The 21,767-nt window shown below is 45.3% G+C and overlaps 1 protein-coding gene across 2 annotated transcripts in view; it reads right to left on the reverse strand.

The window, feature by feature from the left end:
- Window positions 1-1,846: 1,846 nt before the first annotated feature.
- Window positions 1,847-21,767, reverse strand: part of RCAN2 (regulator of calcineurin 2) — a 223,657-nt gene continuing 203,736 nt past the window's right edge. For both annotated transcript variants that reach the window (XM_068960514.1, XM_068960515.1), the window contains exon 4: window positions 1,847-2,130. In XM_068960514.1, the coding sequence (XP_068816615.1) occupies window positions 1,970-2,130 (161 nt within the window). In that variant the 3' untranslated portion in view covers window positions 1,847-1,969. The remainder of the gene's footprint in view (window positions 2,131-21,767) is intronic.

Genomic DNA, 21,767 nt, shown 5'->3' on the forward strand with positions numbered 1-21,767 from the left:
GTTTTGAAACACTGAAAAGTCATTTCCAAATAGTTTCTCTCATCCAGATTTCTCTAGAGTCTGCCTTTTGCTGAAAATTCTGAGTTGTTTAAAAAGTCAAAGGACCCACACATGATTGTCAGCATAAAAATGGCTGACGCCTGTAGTTCTCAGCTTGCTCCACTAGAGGGCAGCATTCTCCACTATTAAGTCTACTCTTTTATTTGTCCATGAAAAACCAAAAACCTCCACAGCAAAGGAAAGTCAAAGCATTTGCTTACTATATACTCCTCAGATTTTATTTTTCAAAGGAGCCTTCGTTTTTCTTATGGAAACTCAGGATTTTACAAGCAGCGCTGTCCTCAGTTTCACCTGTACTGTGCCCAGTACTATATTGCTATATTCACAGTAAAACGGACTTTTATTTCTGAGTAATCAGTCTAATGTTTTCAGTTTCTGATGAAACTAACATACACCTTAATCAAAAACCACAACAATCCTTCCATCAGGTGGCTGTGTTATTGTTCTCGTGTGTTTTTCTGAGGCTTCGGTAATGACAGTATTTCCCCACTCCGTTGTAATTGACATTTGCATCTAAAGAAAGTCACTGAACGTACAGGAGTAGATGAGGCCTGGCACATTGAGCAGAAGGTAATGGTTCTATAGGTGTATCTTCTGTAATGCACTTTGGGCTAGAGAAATAGAAAAATCACATGTAACAAAAACAAATGCGTTTTTGAGCAATATGAGCATTGCATGAGTAGGACTTGCACAAACATTGATGGATCCATCTTTCCCTTTGAACATGCTCAGCAGCTGCTACGTTGATTTAGCTGCATTCCAACTGCCTGCAGCCGACGCTTGCTTCTTCACTTTATTTAAAAACAACCGGTCTTGATAGCAAAGATGTTGGCTAACTGTTTATATATTGGCAACAGAAGTTTTGTGCCCTTTCAAAATTCAGCATTATACATAATAGAGTGTAATATTATCAGATTACCTGTATTAGTATATGAATGCATTCATAAGCAATGCACATATGTTTTAAAGCAGCTAATGGCTGAAGAATCACTAAATAAAAAAAGATCCAGATTTTTAAAAGCACAGCTGAAACATTCGTACAAATATACAAAGAGAAGAAAAAAAAAAAACAATCGTTCAGACACCATGAGACTTTTGTAATAAATAGGTTTGTCTGAAATCGATCTCTGTCACCCTGGACAAGCCTCCCCAAGGAGGTTGGGAAAGACTGACAAGGGAATCATCTTCAAAATCTACTGAGGGTTATCTTTGGGGCCAAGCTCAGTTTTTCCTCCAGGAATTTTCACAGAGCTATGAAGTCTTTGACTCCAAAGAGTGACAATTACCCAGACTTGTTAAGCTGGAGGATGCTGAGAATTTTGCTAAGCTAGATAGGACATGACTGGATGCTGACAATCGGTGACTTACAGTATATCCTCAAATCACAAAAATAAATGCTGGTGATCATGCATGTCCTGGGAATGTTGGGATGCAGAGGACTGGGGAGACCAGAGAGGGAAATCTCATGCAATCAAAGTCAAGTTTACTTATGGTCCTACTTAAGTGGCCAGGAAGAAAAAACAATGCACACACGTCAGGACTGGGACTGGAACGGTTCACAAACAACACAGAAACTATTTGTCACTGATGTCTCCAGCTTGGATCCACATGAGAGCATGAAGGTATATAGGCTGTGCTGACTGTTTAATAAGAAAATACTACTTTTTTTTTTTTTTTCCTAGAACCTCCTAAATAATGGATTATACTCGGTGGGTATGATATGATCAGGAAACTTATCACCTTTTCCTAGCCCTTTTGTCCGAGAGGCTTGATTACAACGAAGGAATTTCAAACAACCAAACACCCAGGGATTTAAAGGCAATTTTTTTTTTTCGACAAACAACAGGGAGGAAAAAAAAAAGCATGGTAAAGAGTAGACGGATATTTTCTTGGAGGCGAAGTGGTGAGCTCAGTTGGACACGGAGGGCGGTGGGCCGGGACGTCGGGTCTGGATGATTTTTGGCTTCGGGGACGTCTTTGGATCCTCCTCCTCCTCGATGTCACTGTCGCACACATGCACGACGACACTGGGGGTGGACTCGGTCCCTGCGTGCAGCTCATACTTCTCTCCTGAAAAGCAAGTGGAACGCGGGTGAGAGGCAGGAGGGAATTCTAAACTGATTATTTGGTGAAGTTTGTTTAGGAAGCAAGGGGGCATTTTAACATGTCTCGAGAGATGCTGGGAGATGGTGTCAGAAAGTGGAATGAGATGCATCTGTCTCCATCTCAAGCCCACCTTCTGTCACCTGTACAGCCCTGGGCAGGCCCCCTCGCCTCTCTAAGCCTCAGCCTCCACAGCTGTAAACTTCAAAATGGTAATAACAACAGTCTGAAGGGGTGGGGTGATGACTCAGTGGACCTGGCTGTAAGTTACCCGTTTCTCTTCTATTTCCCAGCATGGCTGCTAACGGCTAACCTCGAACCCATCACTTTACTCCATCTATCGGAGAAGGTTCTCCAAGTTCTCCTCCTTCTGGACAATTTCCTATGGTAAGAGCTCCCCCAGGCTGGAGTAAGGTAGGATCCCCACTCATCTTGAATTTGCCATGGTTACTGGGTAATGGATGATAGTCAAGGCCCCTCCTGTTCCAAGAGTCTATCGGTCTATTTTTGACGGGCTCCTCTTGTAATCACTTCACTAGCAGCCGACTACTTCCTGTCTGTATCTGTTTCCTTTCAGGAAGTCTCTGGTGAGCATCTCCCATGGTCTGACCCATTGCTAATCACAAGGCATAGGCAAAACCATCGGTGTCTTTCCCAAGAGCACGGTGCAGTGACGGCATGTGGAAACAAAGCGTCACAAAATGCAATGGGAAGTGCCAGGGTGGCAATGCAAGCCAAGGGTGCCAAATCGCAAGGCGCAAGTAACTCTGAAAGGCTTCCCCATGGGGGCGGCAGCTGACCGGGGTCTAAAGACACGCAGAAGGCGCCCAGCAGGGGACAGGCACAGAGGACCTTCCCAATCTGCATGCTCTTAACTTCTCAGCTTAACTGCCGACACACCTTTCTGAATCTTCTTCCGACATCCTATCTTCTTCCTTTCCCATCCTTCACGAATGGGAAACACCGAGAAGCAATGTCTCCTAGTCCCCCACCGGGTCAGTGGCTCTCCAGATATCACTGGATCGAGTCATCATTTCTTAGACTCTAGGACAAAAGACTGCATCATCTCCCATCAGTCATGACAGCCACGTTTTTATACCCATCCAACCAGCTACTTCTATTTGCTAGGCATGCATGCTAAGTTGCTTCATTCATGTCCAACTCTTTGCTACCCTATGGACTGTAGCCCTCCAGGCTCCTCTTTCCATGGGATTCTCCAAGCAAGAATACTGGAGTGGATTCCCATTCCCTTCTCCAGGGAATCTTCCCAACCCAGGAATCGAACCCATGCCTCTTGCATCTCCTGCATTGGCAGGCAGGTTCTTTACCACTAGCACCACCTGGGAAGCCCTTTATTTGCTATAGTCTCACCTAGTTTCTGAAGTCCCACCCTCCCTCTAGGATCAAAGCCAGACACCGCCCAATCCAGGTATCTGACCTGTCAGCCTCGGTCTGCAGTGGACAGTGCCCTTGTGGATGGCCAGAACCAGGGTAGCATGTCTGTGCTTCTGTGCACACCTTGGTGAGCATCAATGGTGAAGACAGCAAATGCTTACAAGGCATAGTTTTATTTATTTATTTATTAGTATAAATTTATTTATTTTAATTGGAGGCTAATTACTTTACAATACTGTATTGGTTTTGCCATACATCAACATGAATCTGCCACGGGTATACACGTGTTCCCCATCCTGAACCCCCCTCCCACCTCCCTCCCTGTACCATCCCTCTGGGTCATCCCAGTGCACCAGCCCCAAGCATCCTGTATCCTGCACTGAACATAGTTTTAAATTTTGTGCTGACATTAGGGAACCAGCAGCACTGATAATGCCACAAGCATCAAGGTGATGCTGGGAATGATCTAAGTGCTCAGAGTCAGCTGCTGGATGGGCTGAACTGTGTCCCACCCCTCCAAAGATGCTGCAGTCTTAGCCCCCAGTATGTATGACTGCGACCTTATTGGGAAATAGAGTCTTTGCTGATGACTAAGTTAAAATGAGGCCATGAGGGTGGGCCCTATTTCAAAATGACCGGTGTTCATATAAAACAGGGAAATTAGGATGCCTGCCTCATCCAAGGAGAACTCCATGTGAAGACCGGAGTTGTGTTGCCATCATCTGCAGAACGACCAGAAACTACAGGAGAAGCCTGGACCAGATCCTTCTCCAGCACCTTCAGAGGGAACGTGGCCCTGTCGACACCTTGATCTCAGACTCCTAACCTCCAGAACCTGAGGCAGCACACTGCTCTTGTGTAAGCCACTCAGTTTGGGGTCAGTTTGTGGCAGCCCCAGCAAATGGATACAGCCAGACCCTGCTAAGAGCGTTCCCTCTCTGATAAGAGTCAGAGAAGTCTTAATTGGACTCCCCTGCCCACCAACATCCTAGATAAAGGCGCTGGGTATTTCACAAAAATGGAGTGTGACACTTTCAGCACTTCCCTGGAACTTGGCAAGCAGCAAAGGGGGCAAGGACTAGCCTGAGCCACAGAAATACAGCTTATAAAGACTCATAACTTAGAGTCAAGATTGGGTGAAACTGTAGGTAGAAAGAGTTGCATCAATGAGGTTGACATCTCTGACACAGTGAGATGATGGGGCCAGTCTAGACTCAGGAGAGGAGAGTGACAAAAACAGGGGTCAGGAACAGAACCAGAAGGAGATATCTGTGTGGGTTACTCCTGCAAGGCTTTGCTTCCCCATTGAAGAACAGGGATGGACAGTCTGCTCACTTCCCTGTAATCGAAAGTAAAGTTAGTGTTCTACATGTACTTGTAGTTGTGCTTTACACACTGATGCTACTCGCAGATCATTTAATTGCGTTTGTTCCATCCTCTTTTAACAGTTTGTCATTTTTATCAAAATCCCAGGGAAGAAGAACCACTGTAGATGTTGCTAAGGAGAGGAAGCTCAGTGCAGCCAGCCCCACCTGAGAGTTGCAAGAGAGGCTCTGGGTGACAGGTGTGCAGACCTGGGTGGTGGCTTCTTTGAACAGCGGTTTTCAAACACCTGACAGTTTACTAGGTTGTTGGCTGGAGACAGAGTTTACCAGCATGAGGATTCAAACCTGCAACTTGGATGCAGCGGCATCTACTTTGGAGCCCAGCACCCCCAGGTGCTTCTCTGTGTTTCAGCAGGTCAGTAGCCATTCCTATATGGTTTGGTGTGACTGGCAGGGGGCTGCGGCCCTGCGAGGATGCTGGTGTGCAAATAGCTTCCCCCTCCCTTCCTCCATTCTGCATCCTAATTTTTTGTTTGAAAATGATAACAGTGAGGGGAGAGGGTAACAGAGCGAGGGATGCTGAGGGTGCAGAAGGGAGAAGAAGTCATCCCAGGTCGGCTCTGCAGCCCCTCCGAGCCACCAGCGCCCATTCATCTTTGGCGTCTCATCTTTGTTTCTGGGAGAACAGCAAAATCCTGTGGACAGGGATGAAGGTCACCATTCCCAGGGTTTCTACAATTTTATCCTGCCCGCCCTCCCCACCAGGACACTTTGCAAATCTGAATGAGAGACAGCTTCAGACAAGAGACAGAGAAAGAAAGAATTTCTGAGCAATCAGATGAGGTGGCTCTTGTTTTTCTGCACAGGATTTCTCCAACGATCTCACGTTTAGAGAACCAGTGCCTTTCATAGAGACACTAGTGGCTGCTGTGGTCTCATCCGTTGCCCTGCTGGGTGGATACAAGGATGAATGGGCGACAGCTTTTCATCCTCTGATGAATAGATGACAAAAAAAATGATCTGCCATGGCAGATGGAGACCATGGGACCAGGGGGTGAGGTGGTAACAGCAGGGACCCCGGCCAGGGGACTGACCAGACACTGCCCCTTGCCTCATCTGTTGGAAAGAAGCTAGCTTTCAGACCAAAAAAAAAAAAAAAGAAAACCTAGTAGTAAAATATACATAATGAAGGTGTTGATGAAACCCTTTCTTTGCCCTGGCTTGGATAAAGAACATTCTCTTAGAGACACCTCTAGTTGCAATGCATTTATCCATTCAAAAGGAGATGCTTACCTCTTGGACTCAATGTGCTGGGGCCACACTCAGGATGGGGAGCAGGCACAAGCAGACACCCTGTGCAGGGCAACTTTCACGTTGAATTAACAGATTGCTTGGTAGTAGAGATGTTTCACTCCTGTGACCCCATTTACGCTGACATTTCTCTGTTCTATTTTTGGAAATTTTCTTACTATCAAAATCCAGCAAAGCCCAACAGCTGCTGAGAGTCCACAGAATAAAAAGACATAGCTTTGGTCTTGCTGGATTGAATTGTTCTGTTTTGGGCCTTTTTCTCCCTTTGGGCTTCAGCTAATTTTTCTACCACAAAAGCTGATGTCAGTGCCATCACCCTACTTGGGGACCCACTGGGTTCAGGAGGTGACAAGGGGCTCAAGGGATGGCCAAGCAGACCAGCACGTCCTTTCAAGGACAAGCCAAGGCTCGCCCTTCACACCCTTATCTCTTCTAGTCTGTATTCGAACTCCTTTCCCCATGGGTGGAAAGGAAGCCAGGGCCAGAAGCTCACAGAAAAGGCCCAGATCAGAGCTTTCTACCTTCCGCCTCTGTGAAATTCACACTCTGTGAATTCCCAGCAAGCAAATGCAAAATCCTTTGGCACGTGGTCACAGTTAAATTCTCATCCAGGTCTTCGGAAATGTCACGGGCTTGGGCATTGTTGAAAACAGACGTAGTTTTAACTTTTCGGCTAAGCTGAAAACTATTGGAATAGGGCAGGTATGTGTCCTATTTTCTGTGTGCTCTCGGTGCCAGGACGCAGGAGGTGTCACAGACACTTGCCATCTGCCCATAACACAGCAGCAGCTACTCACTGAGCCCTTCGTGAACGCCAGACCACAGCTCTAAGGACTTCACACAAATTGGGTATTTAATTACAACAGCTCTGTAGTGGGGGGTTCATAAGGTCTCGATGACATGGGAGGACACTGAGATCATGCAGGTCATGGCAAAGTCAGGTTGAAGGTCAGGTCTGCCTGACTTCAAGGAAGGTGCTCATAACTCCTCTCCAGTTCTGCCTCTCACAATTGTACTGTTTTCAGATTCTACAAGAAACCATTGAAACAGAGCCTAGTTTTAACTTAATATTCTTTCATGGCAACTCATGTTTTTAGTGAATATCTAGCTAAAGCTGGACTACTTATTCCTTCCGCATATTGTCTCTTTTGTTTTCGGCCAGTTGCTAGTTATTCTAGGTAGGGCTTCCTTGCCAGTGAGTCTTCTTTGAAGACAATGCTTAATACATGATAAAAATAAAAGGGCTGTAAATTATAGACTGAGTTAATTTTCATGTCTTATGATAACTTTGGGATTCCCAGGGGGTACAGTGGTAAAGAATCTGCCTGTCAATGCAGGAGATGCAAGAGATGTGGGTTCGATCCCTGAGTCAGGAAGATCCCCTGGATTGGAAATGGCAATCCACTCCAGTATTCTTGCCTGGAAAATCCCATGGACAGAGGAGCCTGGTGGGCTACAGTCCATGGGGGTGCAAAGAGTCGGACAGGCTGAAGAGACGCTGCAAGCCCCTACCCCCTAATGTTCTTTTTATTGTAATTTTTTTTTTTTCAAGAGGAAGCAGCAGGCATGGTCCTGTCCTGACCTATGGGATAAGTAAAATGGCATTTTCACAGGCTGCCTGTTGAGGGGTTGAACACAGAGATTGAGGGAAGGGTACGGCATGATTTGAAATGTGTTTGAAAGGGTTCACATTTGGATTACCCTTCCTTTCAAGTGTTGGGTTGGGACTTGATAGCATGTGGCAGGGAGGGGAGGCCCACAAGCCCTGGGTCACCCCCTGGTCAACTGTGGAGGTGGAGGTGCCTGGCCCTGGTCCAGCTGAGACAGGCCTGGGACCTGGGCCCATCGGCTGCAGGACTGCCATGCTTGCACCTGGACACACCTCTCCTCCAGCTACAGAATACAAAGAAACTGTATGGGACTATAATGGCTTCCCTGGCGGCGCAGAGGTTAAAGCGTCTGCCTGCAATGTGGGAGATCTGGGTTCGATCCCTGGGTCGGGAAGATCCCCTGGAGAAGGAAATGGCACCCACTCCAGCATTCTTGCCTGGAGAATCCCATGGACGGAGGAGCTTGGTGGGCTACAGTCCACAGGTTGCAAAGAGTCGGACACGACTGAGCGATAACTGCATGTATGCCCCATACATGCAGTTATTTTTAGTCCCAAATTTACCATTAAAAAAATATTAGCGGGTGAGGGCTTGCAGCATCTTTTCAGCCTGACCAAGCCTGGAATGATTTTACACCTGGAATGATTTACTCCTGGAATTTTCTGTTTTCTTTTTAATCAGATATGAGGGGCTCTTAATCCAGGCTGCAGTGTGCCACTGAGCACCCAGCACAGCCTAGCTCTTCGTCCAGGGGTCCCACTGCAAACGCTGTTGGCATGCCCCTTGATAAGCTGTCATCCATTCTTAAAATCCAGTCTAGACGAAAAACTGACACCTGCTTCTTCCCTGTTTGCTTCACAACTCACTGAGGGTTAGATAAGAAATGAGGGAGATGAGACAAATAATGCCAGCTTCGTTTCTTATGAAAGGCTAAAGCTGAGAAGGTGGCTGAGCTGAGTGACAGTCATGGAGGGCTCCTTAATAGTGAAACCCAGGGGATTCTCTGGTGATCCGGTGGTTAGGAATGGCTACCCACTCCAGTAGTCTGGAGAATTCCATGGACAGAAGAGCCTGGCAGGCTACAGTCCATGGTGTCACAAAGAGTCGGACATGACTGAGCGACTTTCACTGATCAATACTACCACAGTGTAATTAGTGTGCTTCTCAATGAAATATGCCACACTCTCAATAGTGTCTGGAAATGTGATGGGGATTTCTTTTCTTTTTCGACTGTTATAGGGCCTGGGTAGAGTGTGGATATTGGCATTTAATAGGTGAGGCCCAAAGATGCTAAATGTACTCAATATGTAGGATTGTCTGCTCCAAAATATCACATTGAGAAACCCTGAGCTAGGAGCTTAACATAGGCACTTACATTTCAGTAAACAAAGATATGGCTTGAAAGTCAAGTGATGGTAAGCAGGTAACACACACTAAGCATTTACCATGTCCAGTGCTGGATATATAGATGCTCATGGGTTATCTCATTTGATGTTTGCAACAGTCTGATTTTATGGTTGAGGAAGCCAAGATGCAGAGAGGTTAAGAAAGTTGCTCAAAGTCACGCAGCCAATAAAAGGTGGAGGCTGGATTCAAAGTCACATCCTGAGGTTTAACTATCATCCTAAAGCAAGGAAAACGCCTCTTTTCATGTTGGAGCTTGACTGACAGCTACATATTACATTTTGTCTTTTTTTTGGCTGTGTCATGAGGCATGCAGGATCTTAGTTCCCCAGCCAAGGATGAAACTCGCACTCCCTGCAGTGGAAGTTCAGACTCTTAACCACTGGTCTACTAGGGAAGTTCTGACAAAATCAAAGAGGACATGACCCAGGGCAAAAGGATTTACTGAAACTTTAAAAAATCACAGCCGTGGGAACTCCCTGGTGATCTAGTGGAGAGAATTCACCCTTTTCACTGCCGTGGCCCAGGTTCTAACACAGGTTGGGGAACTGAGATCCGACAGCCATGGGATGTGGCCCAAAAAAATCAAATCAAATCAGAGCTATTGCTAGTCATCTATTCAAGAGATCAGTCTGAGAGTGGAGAAAGAAACACTTTTCTAAGTAGAAGTGGAAAGAGGGATTGGGGCTTTAAAAAAAATAATCTGGGGAAGAAGAAATATCCGAGAGAGAAGTCCTTTGCAAAATTTTTTTCGGATTCCTTTCTGGTTCCATGGGCTCATATTTAAGTTTGGGAGAAAACTGCTGTAGGTAGAGGGCAGGACTAATCACTGGAGAGGAATTCGATCTCTTTCCTTTGTGCAGCTTCGGTCAAAGAATGCCCTCAGCCTGGGGGGCAGAGGGTATAAAGCAAAGCATAGACCAAGTCCAATATTTCACTGGCAGTCCCGAGAACAAACGCGTGTGAATAACAACCACCACCATCAAGGACACGCAACTCGTTCTTACCGCCCGGTAGACTCTGTTTCAAATGTTGTACATACCTTAATTCATGCACAGGCAGAGGAAACCGGAAATCTCTGAGGATGCCCTGCTAAACAATACTGCTCGGAGAATGACCATGGCATCCACCATGAGTTTGAAAGTGTCTACATACCAGGCACTGGGCTACATTCTTTACAAGTACTGCTTATTCCATCTGCACAATGCGCTTGCAGTTTGTCAGATTATCACCATTTATTTAAAAAAAGAGAGATGCAGAGGGGGAAGCAAATTGTTCCAGGTCCCCACATAAGTGGTGAAGGTAGGACTCCAATGGACGTCCACTGAGTGCCAAAGCATGACATTGCCTGCGATGTTTAGGGATGAGTTCAGAAGAGCATAGAAGAGACATCAGGGCTGCACATGGACCCCCCTGCCTCCAAGGGTCTGGAATAAGTGCACGTTCAGTTCAGTTCAGTCGCTCAGTCCTGTCCGACTCTTTGCGACCCCATGAATCGCAGCACGCCAGGCCTCCCTGTCCATCACCGACTCCTGGAATTCACTCAGACTCACGTCCATAGAGCCAGTGATGCCATCCAGCCATCTCATCCTCTGTCGTCCCCTTCTCCTCCTGCCCCCAATCCCTCCCAGCATCAGAGTCTTTTCCAGTGAGTCAAGATTACTGACATGAGAGAGCTGAGGTTTTTTCCCTCACCCACCCCTATCCTCAGGCCTGCCCCTTCTCAAGGTAGGAGAGCAGAAGTGGTCTTTGGTAAGATGGAGGAGGAGTGAAGGGAGGGAGATGGAAGTGAGGGGAGAGAGGGAGGACGATTCCATGGTTTTGTTCTCAGAGGTGCTCCATTTCAGTAAAAGAAAGTTTGCCTCACACTAAAATGGCTATCATGAAAAGGTCTTGCAACTAACAAGTGTTGGTGAGGATGTGAGGAAAAGGGAACCTTTGTTCATTATTGGTGCATCCACTATGGAAAACAGTATGGAGATTCCTTAAAAAACTAAAAATAGGACTACCATAAGATCCAGCAATTCCACTCCTGGATATTTACTGAGAAAAAATAAAAACACTAGTTCAAAAAGATACATGAACCCCCAGTGTTCACACAGCATTATTTACAGTAGACAAGATATGGAGGCAACCCAAATACCCATCCACAGGTAAAAAAGATGCAGCTGCTATATATATCCATATATATATGAATATTAGCCATAAAACAGAACAATTCTGCCATTTAGAACAATGGCAGAGAGAATATTATGCTTAGTAAAATGTCAAAGACAAACACTATATGATATTGTTTATATGTGGAATCGTAAAGAAAAAACAAATGTATAAAGCAATAAAATACATTTACAATGTATAGCAAAACAGAAACTGACTCACAGATACTGAGAACAAACCAGTGGTTTCCAGTAGGGAGAAGGAAGGCGGTGCAATATAGGGGTAGGGGATTAAGAGGTGCAAACTACATGCATAAAATATATAAGAAATCAGGATATACTGAGGGCTTCCCAGGTGGTGCTAGTGGTAGAGAACCAGCCTGCCAAGAGATGCAGGTTTGATCCCTGGGTTGGGAAGATCCTTTGTAGGAGGGAATGGCAACCTACTCCAGTTTTCTTGCCTGAAGAATCCCATGGACAGAGGAGCCTGGCGGGCTACGGTCCATAGGGATACACAGGGTTGGAGATGACTGAAGCAACTTAGCTTGCACACAAGGATATACTGAACAGCACAGGGAATTATGGCCAGTATTTTGTCATAACTTTTAATGGAGTGTAATCTATAAAAAAACTGAATCATTATGCTATTCTCCTGAAATTAATACTGGAAATCAACTATCTTTCGGTTAAAAAAAAGGAAAGTTTGCTTTTCTTCTTTGGGTTTTCCTCTAAGACTGGATTAAGGGGCCATTTATCTTCATTCCCTCCTGAGTCATTTAGGACCTGGAGGCACTCCCTGTGGACAACAGACTGCGGCCCTGAGTCAGGGGCTGGGACAGAGGAGTGGAACCCTGGGGGGGGGTGGGGGACCAAGGGGGCCGCCGAGGGAGAAGGTGGGAGGTAAAGAGAAACCCGGGAGTCCTTGAGGTGGGGTTTCGGTTCCAGGGATGAGAGGAAAGTGCAGATGTGGGGAAGAGAAGAGTGCTCTCGGTGTGCTTAGCCGTAGAATCAGGAGGTTCCCCGGCCTGGGAGTGGTCACCCTGTCCCTCCTTTCCCAGGATTAGGGGTCTGGCTATGGGAATAACTATGGATGTGCACCCACTTCCAAGTCTTGGTTCTGTGTCTTTTCTGTTTTTCTACAATGTACATATTTTACCTGTGAAATAAGAAAAGGAAGTACTTCATATTGCTACTCAGTAATGAGTGAGGATAATTGTGGAATATATACTTAGAAGATAAGCCCTTTTAACATATTTTTCCCCCCAGGGAAAACTCTTCCAGAGGAGGCAGAAAATTAGGATTGCATGTCCCTGGCTCACAAATGTGCATCCCTCCCATGGGGGCGCTGACGTGAGGAGACTGTACTAAATGGAGCCCTGGGACTGGCTGTTTTATTTGCTTTCCATGTTTGTGATCAGAATACAGCAATTGCTGAACAAGAACTGGGGCTTATATAATGGTCATGCTACTGGCACCCCAAATATAGGTGATCATCTATATTTTAAAAATGGAATTTTTCTCTACCTCAGAATCAATGAGCCTGGAATAGAAAATGTTTCTTCCTTATAAGTGACATGAATTAATGACATTTATTTTTCCCTTGGGGGAGAAACAATGTACACAGAGCAGCAAACCAGCAAAACTGCTTTACCATGGCATGTTTTGATGGACAAGAATCTGGAAAAAAAAAAATCTAAATATAGCCAATGTACTTGAAACTCGAGCACGATTTTAAGTCCTCCTCTGCAGTTAACTAAAATTGATCTCTCTAACAAGAGCTAAAAATAGCAGGAGGAAAAAAGGGACCAGACAATGACTTTTCATATCTCTCCCTGCAGGCATTTCCAGTGACAATGAACTTGACCTTCCAGAGCCATCCTAGGGAGCAGAACAGGCTGGCATTTTACATCTCTGACTGACCACCCGTCTAGTGCCAGGGACATCTCTATTTGCCATTCTGCTGATGAGTGCAGATAAGCTGTTTTGCTGGGCTGGGTTTTGTTTGTCCTGTCTTGTTTTGCATCCAAAAAGAACAGAGGACTATATTCTCTCTGGAGTCAGGAACAATAGGCATTATAAAATAAACAAAAGAGAATACCCAATTCATTCTCCACCAGAACAAAGCTCATCTTATTTTGTCCAGGGCATTGATAAATGATGTTCTGTCTGCTGTGCTTAGTCGCTTAGTTGTGTCTGACCCTTTCGACCCCATGGACTGGAGCCTGCCAGGCTCCTCTGTCCAGGCAAAATACTGGAATGGATAGCCATTTCCTTCTCCAGCCTATCTTCCTGACCCAGGGATTGAACCCTGGTCACCTGCATTGCAGGTGGACTCGTTACCATTTGAGCCACCAGGGAAAGTCTGGGCTTCTGTAAATTCACCTGGGACATTATTATAAATTTTAATGTATATATTTATATATATATTATTTATATTAATTTTTATATATAAATACATATATTATGTTTCAGAATCTTTTCCATTTTAGGTTATTACAAGATACTGATTATAGTCCCCTGTGCTATAAGTAGGTCATGGTTGTTTATCTATTTTATATATAGTAGTGTGTATCTGTTACACACACACATTCTGCTAATTTAACTTATATGCAGAGTACATCATGCGAAATGCCATAGTGGATGAAGCACAAGTTGGAATCAAGATTGCCGTGCGAAATATCAATAACCTCAGATATGCAGGGGAAGGCAATGGCAACCCACTCCAGTACTCTTGCCTGGAGAATCACAGGAATGGGGGAGCCTGGTGGGCTGCCATCTATGGGGTCGCACAGAGTTGGACACGACTGAAGTGACTTAGCAGCAGCAGCAGCAGATATGCAGATGACACCACCATTATGGCAGAAAGTGAAGAAGAACTAAAGAGCCTCTTGATGAAAGTGAAAGAGGAGAGTGAAAAAGTTGGCTTAAAACTCAACCAGAAAACTAAGATCATGGCATCTGGTCCCATCACTTCATGGCTAATAGAGAGGGAAAAATGGAAACAGTGAGAGACTTTATTTTCTTGGGCTCCAAAATCACTGCAGATGGTGACTGCACCATGAAATTAAAAGACACTTGTTCCTTGGAAAAAAAGCTATGAGCAACCTAGACAGCATATTAAAAAGCAGAGACATTACTTTGCCAACAAAGGTCCATTTACTCAAAGCTATGGTTTTTCCAGTAGTCACGTATGGATGTGAAAGTTAGACTATAAAGAAAGCTGAGCACCAAAGAACTGATGCTTCTTAACTGTGGTGTTGGAAAAGACTCTTCAGAGTCCCGTGGACTGCAAGGAGATCAAATCAGTCAATCCTAAAGGAAATCAGTTCTGAATATTCATTGGAAGGGCTGATGCTGAAGCTGAAACTCTAATACTTTGGCCACCTAATGCGAAGAACTGACTCATCAGAAAAGACCCTGATTCTAGGAAAGATTGAAGGCAGGAGAAGAGGATGAGATGGTTGGATGGTATTACCAACTGGATGCACATGAGTTTGAGCAAGCTTTGGGAGTTGGTGATAGACAGGAAAGCCTGGCATGCTGCAGTCCATGGAGGTGCAACAAGTTGAACACAACTGAGCGACTGAACTGAGTGTGTGTCTGTTAATCCCAAACTCCTCTTTATCCCTCCTCCAATCTTCCCCTTTTGGTAACCATAGATTTGTTTTCGATGTCTGTGAGTCTGTTCCTCTTTTGTAACTCCATTTGTATCATTTTTTTAGATTTCATGTATAAGTGAAATCATATAATATTTGTCTTTCTCTGACTACACTGAGTATGATATCTCTAGGTCCATCCATGTAGCCATAAATGGCATTATTTCATTCTTTTTTATGGCTGAGTATATTCCATTGTATCTCTATACCACATCTTTTTCATTCATTCATCTGTTGACAGACACTTACATTGCTTCCGTTTCTTGGCTATTGTAAATAGTGCTGCTATGAAGATTGGAGGCCTGTGTCTTTCTGAATTACAGTTTTTGTCTTTTCCAGATATATGCCTAGGGGTGGGATTGCTAGAACATGCGGTATTTCTATTTTTAGTTTTTTAAGGAACCTCCATACTGTTCTCCATAGTGGCTGCACCGATTTACATTCTCACCAACAGCGTAGGAGGATTCCCTTTTCTCCACACCCTCTCCAGCATTAACTATTTGTAGACTTTTTGATGATGGCTATTCTGACTGGTGTGATACTCATCTTGCAATTTTGATCTGCATGGAAAGCTTCTTCTGTTTTATATAGACCTGTCCTTTAAAAAGAACAGAGGATGGTGAATCTGATCCACATGTCCCGCTTGACATTACAGGAAAACATCAAACTTGCCTTCAAGAGCCAAGGCCCTGCATATGCTTTAGGAAGTGCCAATAAGCAGAGAAATGAATTCTAAAGAAACAAAGTGTCTAAGCTGTCCTGTATTTTTAAAAATATCCTTTTGCAACAATCTGGAATTGCTTCTGGAGAAATAATGTTGTTCTTCGAGATCTCCCTGGTTTTTCAAACTTTGCACTCCTTTAGGCAAGGGTGCTGGCTCCATTAATCCTTTCCGTGTCTCACCAGGGGCAGAGGGACATATTTTAACTTACCAGCTGTGTAGCCTTTGGCAAATTACTTAGCTATTCTGTGCCGCACGTTCCCCAGCTGTAGAAATGAGGAGAATAACAACACCTTCTCATAGAGTCGTTGTGAACGTTAAATGAGATAATCTATGTAAGGTGTTTAGAACAGTGCCTGACACACAGTAAGCCCCATGTATCAGTTTTAGCCATTGTTTCTGTTTACATTTTTTCCCCTAATTTATCTATTTTACTTACTTTCTGTTCTGGATGAAAAACAGAACATATGGTCATGGAGACAGTGGTTAAAAACGTTTGAAACTCTGCCTCTCCTATTTTCCAGACTATGGTCCTAGTCTCACTATCACAAACAGAACAAAGAGTTGCTTCCCCACTGTTACTTGGCCCTGGGCTCACACCGAAATCCATTAAGGATTTCAAAGGAAACCCACAAGCTTGGGTTTGATCACAGTCCTTTTGTGATTGCACTGTTCCCACCATGCTTGTCTCAAGAGCCTCTTTAGAAGCTCTAGGGAGCATGACTTGTCCCTCTCTGGAAGAGAGTCACCAGTGTTCCTTTCTTCAAGAACAAGGTGACGTTTTGTCCCTTTCTGTCTGAGGCAAGACCTGTGTCCTCCCTCTCCCGTTTATCCTCCATGAAAGGGTCTAAATAACATGTTGTTGCCTTCCATTGGCAGCTACACACGTCAAAGCTTCCACAAGCCAGCTGGTTTGCCAGTGATCCTGGACCCGTGGGCCATCTGATTCCAGACCCCTGTTCTGAAATGCTCTTTCTCTAGACTTACTCTTCCTCAGCATCCTTGGATTTCTTCATCCCTTCTCAGTCACTCAGCTGGACCAATTTAGCACCATCAGTCACTCCTCGGAAGGAAGCAAAACTCCATTCCTTTGATCATTTGAGTTGCTTTGCTCGCATTCTAATTTATGTCTCTACTCCTGGAACTAAGGTAGTCATCCTTAACATGGAATGACTTATAATCTGTTATTGAAATGATTCTGCCTAAGGACTAAAAATGAATTTTATGAAATCTTTTTTTTTCTTTCTAAATGGAAATGCTAAAAGTCCTCTTGGTGGAGAAAACATTAATTTAGTGCTGCCTGACTCAGTCTAGCTAAAGCCATAAAACAGCAACAGTTTGCCAGCGAAGAAATTATCTCTGGGGGCGGGGGAGGGGCGGCAGTGGTGGGTAATAGGTCTGATTCATTCATTCAGTATTTATAGAGCACCTACTATGTGCAAACTGCTATCAGGCACTGGGAATACCAAACTGAATAAAACATGCATTCTCCCCTCAAAAAAGCAGGGGAGACAAAAAGATGAACAATAGCAAATTACCAGAAGGGGAAGTAAATGTTTGTGGAAAGTGGCAGGGGACGGAAGTAGTTCCCGGCCGTGGCACCTGGCTGGGGAGCAGGCAGAGGTGTGGGTCGGGGGACTCGGTGTGCGGTCCTGCTCTCTCATCACTGCAGCTAAAACAGCGGCCAGAGGCCCAGGCTTCTAGTAGAGCCTGTGCGAGACTTTCAGTTCAGCTGTTGGATATAAATCGGTTATCTGTGTGGGGTGTAGAAGCCTTAAGGACACCGGGAAAGGACATGTGGATAACACAATGAAGAGGAACAACCTTAAACTGCTGACGAATAATGGAGAAAAAGATGAGGAGAAGACCCCCAAACTGCAGCTGGTGGCTCAGCCGGTAATGCGCCCGTCTACAGTGCGGGAGACCTGGGTCCGATCCCTGGGTCAGGAAGATCCCCTGGAGAAGGGAATGGCAATCCACTCCAGTACTATTGCCTGGAGAATCCCATGGACAGAGGAGCCTGGTGGGCTACAGTCCATGGGGTCGCAAAGAGTCGGACACGACTGAGCGACTTAACTTTCTTTCACTTTCTATGGGACACGATGTCAGTCAACTGTAAAGAGCCGGAGGCCCTCTGTATTCACTCTTGCACACACAGCACACAGGCCTTCCTTTTCACACTTACCAGGCTCTGGGTCAGCCTTTCTGGAAGTTACGATGGTGTTAGAGGTGACTGTCCATGCAGGTTTGGGCTAAATGTTCTGCCTGTCTCAGAACAGAGACGGCCTAAAGCCCACCCAGGCAGCCAGCATCCTCAATAGAGGCCATTGGATCAGGCCAAGTGATGGTCAGAAGAGTCAGGAACATTTGTCTCTGCCTCCAATCAGCTGTGTCACCTTGGACAAAGGCACTCACCCCTCTACTGCTCAGTGGTCTGATCTGGAAAATGGGGATATTAACAGAGCCTATGTCTGTGTTGACCACACAGCAGGGTACTTCAAAGCTGGTAGATTTACTTAGTGAAGTAAATTTAAGACTCTTGAGAGTCCCTTGGATAGCAAGGAGATCCAACCAGTCCATCGTAAAGGAAATCAACCCTGAATATTCACTGGAAGGACTGAGGCTGAAGTTGAAACTCCAATATTTTGGCCACCTGATGCGAAGAACTGACTCATTGGAAAAGACCCTGATGTTGGGAAAGACTGAAGGTGGGAGGAGAAGGGGACGACAGAGGATGAGACGGTAGGATGGCATCATCAACTCAATGGACATGAATCTGAGCAAATTCCAGGAGATAGTGAGGACACGGAAGCCTTGCGTGCTGAGGTCCATGGGGTTGCAAAGAGTCAGACACGACTGAGTGACTGACCAGCAACAACAAAAGGGAAGGTGATGGTCACAGGTTAAGCCGTAAAATTAAGGCAAAAGGCAAGCATTTTTAACACTATTGATAAATTATTCACAATTCTAAAAAGAAGCCCTCTTTTTTTCTGTCTCTTTAAGATCAGTTTCTTCCTACTTCCTTGCTCCTCTGTACCATGCTGTGTGAGCATCCCTTCTGAGGCTGATCCCAATGCCTCCACTTCTGCCTCCATCAGCCCCAGGTTACACTGGTCCCTGGCGGTGGCCTCAGACCAGGGACTCAGCTCCACGAGCCAGTGAGGTGGTCTGAGACTTGCCCTTATCTTTCCTTTGCATCATGCTCTGTGAACATTAACTATAAACCAATTTTCTTTCTGGCTCTAGATTAGAAATGATTTGAATTTACTGGATTGCAGGCTCCAAGTGAGAGGACCTGAGGCCAGCTGGGATCTGAAAGTCTGACTTAGCCTGGGCCTCCTGTATAGAGAGTGAAATAGGAAGAGTACTGCCCTGGGGCCCTGGTCCTGTCACTGGCAAGTCATTCCTGCTTCCCTCTCAGGGCCTCAGGTTCCCCTCCTGTGAAACACAAGCTGGCAGTGACCCCCTAGATCCTCGAAGTGTGCTCAGTTGCTCAGTAAAGTCCATCTCTTTGTCTCCCCGTGGACTGTAGCCTGCCAGGCTCCTCTGGCCATGGGATTCTCCAGACAAGAATGCTGTAGTGAGTTACCATTTCCTTCTCCAGGGGATCTTCCTGACCCAGGGATCGAAACTGCATCCCTTGAGCCTCCTGCATTGGCAGGCAGATTCTCTACCACTAGCGCTACCTGGGAATCCCTAGGCCCTCTAGCCAAGACCTCAGTGATTCTATGTAGAGCTCTGTTTGCTAACATTCAAAACAGCTGTACAAGATGTTCAACTGTGTTCTTGTTAAAATCCTGGCAGTCAAACCAGCAGCTTGAAGGATAGCATCTTTCATGGTCCTGCTTTTAAAGTGTTCTGACTGGGACTTCCCTGGTGGTCCAGTGATTAAGAATCCACCTACCAATGCAGGGGACCTGGGTTCAAGTCCTAGTCCAGGAAGATCCCACATGCTGAGGGAAACTAAGCTCCTGTGCCATAACTCCTGAGCCTGTGCTCCAGAGCCCAGGGCTGCAACTACTGAAGCTGAGTACCCTAGAGCCCGTGCTCCACAATGAGAGAAGCCACCACAATGAGAACCCTGCACGCCGCGACTAGAGATAGTTCCCACTCACTGCAACTAGAGAAAGCCCGCATGCAGCAATGAAGGCCCAGCATGGCCGAAAATAAGAAATAAATAAAATTTTAAAAAAGTATCCTGAAATGACTGGGGGGAATGGGTCACAGGCTTGATTTCAGCAGACCTGATTTATTTCACACACTCTACGGCATCTGCACGCATCACACACATTGCTCTCTTGGGAGAGAGTCAGGGGATGGGAGTGCATATGCTCGGAATTCCTGTATGTGGACCAGACTTTCAAGGAAATCACATTCCACAAACATCTCCCTTATTATTACTTCTTTTATCAGCCCATCTTGGTAGTTGGATACCTCCTGCTTCTCAGTAGTTGAAACCAACAGCTATTTTAAAGGCTCTGAGAAGCTGAATGACTAGACAGTGATTACAAAGAAACTCCCCAAAGACATTGCTGTTGAAAGTGCTGTAATCTAACTTTAAGGCCTCACATGGGACAGCCAGTAATTCTCACGCAGGGAGTAATTATTCATCACATCAGCCTCATATCAATCTGAAGACCCAGTAAGATGATCAGCTTTTCCTGAATTGCCTGGGAATTTCTTGGTTTTAGCATCACAAGTTCCCAGGAACCCCCTAAGTCTGAGGGCACCAGGACACTGGGTCACCCTCATACTCAGGATCCTTAAATTTCAGTGTATGCAACAATCAATTTTTTAAAAGTGAAAGTGAAAGTCAAGTCAGTCATGTCCGACTCTTTGAAACCCCAGGACTGTAGCCCTCTTTGGCTCCTCTGTCCATGGGATTCTCCAGGCAAGAATACCGGAGTAGGTAACCATTCCCTTCTCCAGGGGATCTTCCTGACCCACAGATCAAACTCTAGTCTCTGGCATTGCAGGCAGACTCTTCACCGTCTGAGCCACCATGAAAACCCATATGTGTTATTAAAACTTGAGCTTTCTGGGGTGAGAGATACTAATGCCAAATGTTTTCCTAATCTAAGAAATACTGATAAGAACTTATAAATTTATCATCCCTGGCATTTGGCTACCAATGGTTCTTGAACTCATCTGCACATCAGAATCATCTGGGGAGATTTTTTTAAAATAGTGATGCTTGATTTGATCCAAATCAATTAAATTAGAATTTCTGGGGTGTGCACTCAGCCCCATTTCACACTGTGGGAACCACCAGGACAGAGAGCAGGCACAATGACTATTATTTACTTTCAGATCTTCGGTGCTTAAAAGCTCAGCTGCCACTGGTTGTGGCCCACCCACTTTCCACCATTTCTCCTCTTGCTATAATATAGGAAAACTACTTTGGAGTACAAGGTGGCACCATCAGCTGAAACTGAGGACAGTATCACTTCTAGGTATAAAAACAAGCTTTTGGATAAGCGTGTAAGAAATACGTACAAGAATGTTAACTGCAGCTTGGATTGCAATGGCAAGAAACTGGAAACCCTCTAAACGGCCATCAGCAGGAAAGTGGATGAATACCTAGCGGTATAAATGAATACTGCACCATAGTGAAAATGAGAGCATCCACGCTACAGGTACCAACATCAGAACAAAACGACCACAGACATTTTTCTAAAGTTAGAGGCTAATGTGACTGGCTTCCTTGGGGGTCTTAGAGGCGTCACTTTGCAGATAGATTGTTTTGTAGCCAAGGATTCCTGGGCATACCGTGGCAGCAGTAAAACAAGGTTGCACAGTCTAGAAGCCTTGTGCCAGCTGGGAGAGCTCATTTTGCCTGTTTTGCAACCTTGAAATATCTGCACTGCAACCCAGAAGCTAGGACTGACATTTCAGTGCCAGTTCTGGAATTGCTTTTGAACAGGTACGAAGTCTGATGCTGCGTTTTCATTCATCATCCCTCTGGCTGTCTACAGACAGAGATAAATTCATTAGAAATGCAGCTGGTGGACTTCCCTGGTGGCTCA

The sequence above is a fragment of the Capricornis sumatraensis genome, chromosome 22, assembly GCF_032405125.1.
Source record: "Capricornis sumatraensis isolate serow.1 chromosome 22, serow.2, whole genome shotgun sequence".
Taxonomy (NCBI): domain Eukaryota; kingdom Metazoa; phylum Chordata; class Mammalia; order Artiodactyla; family Bovidae; genus Capricornis; species Capricornis sumatraensis.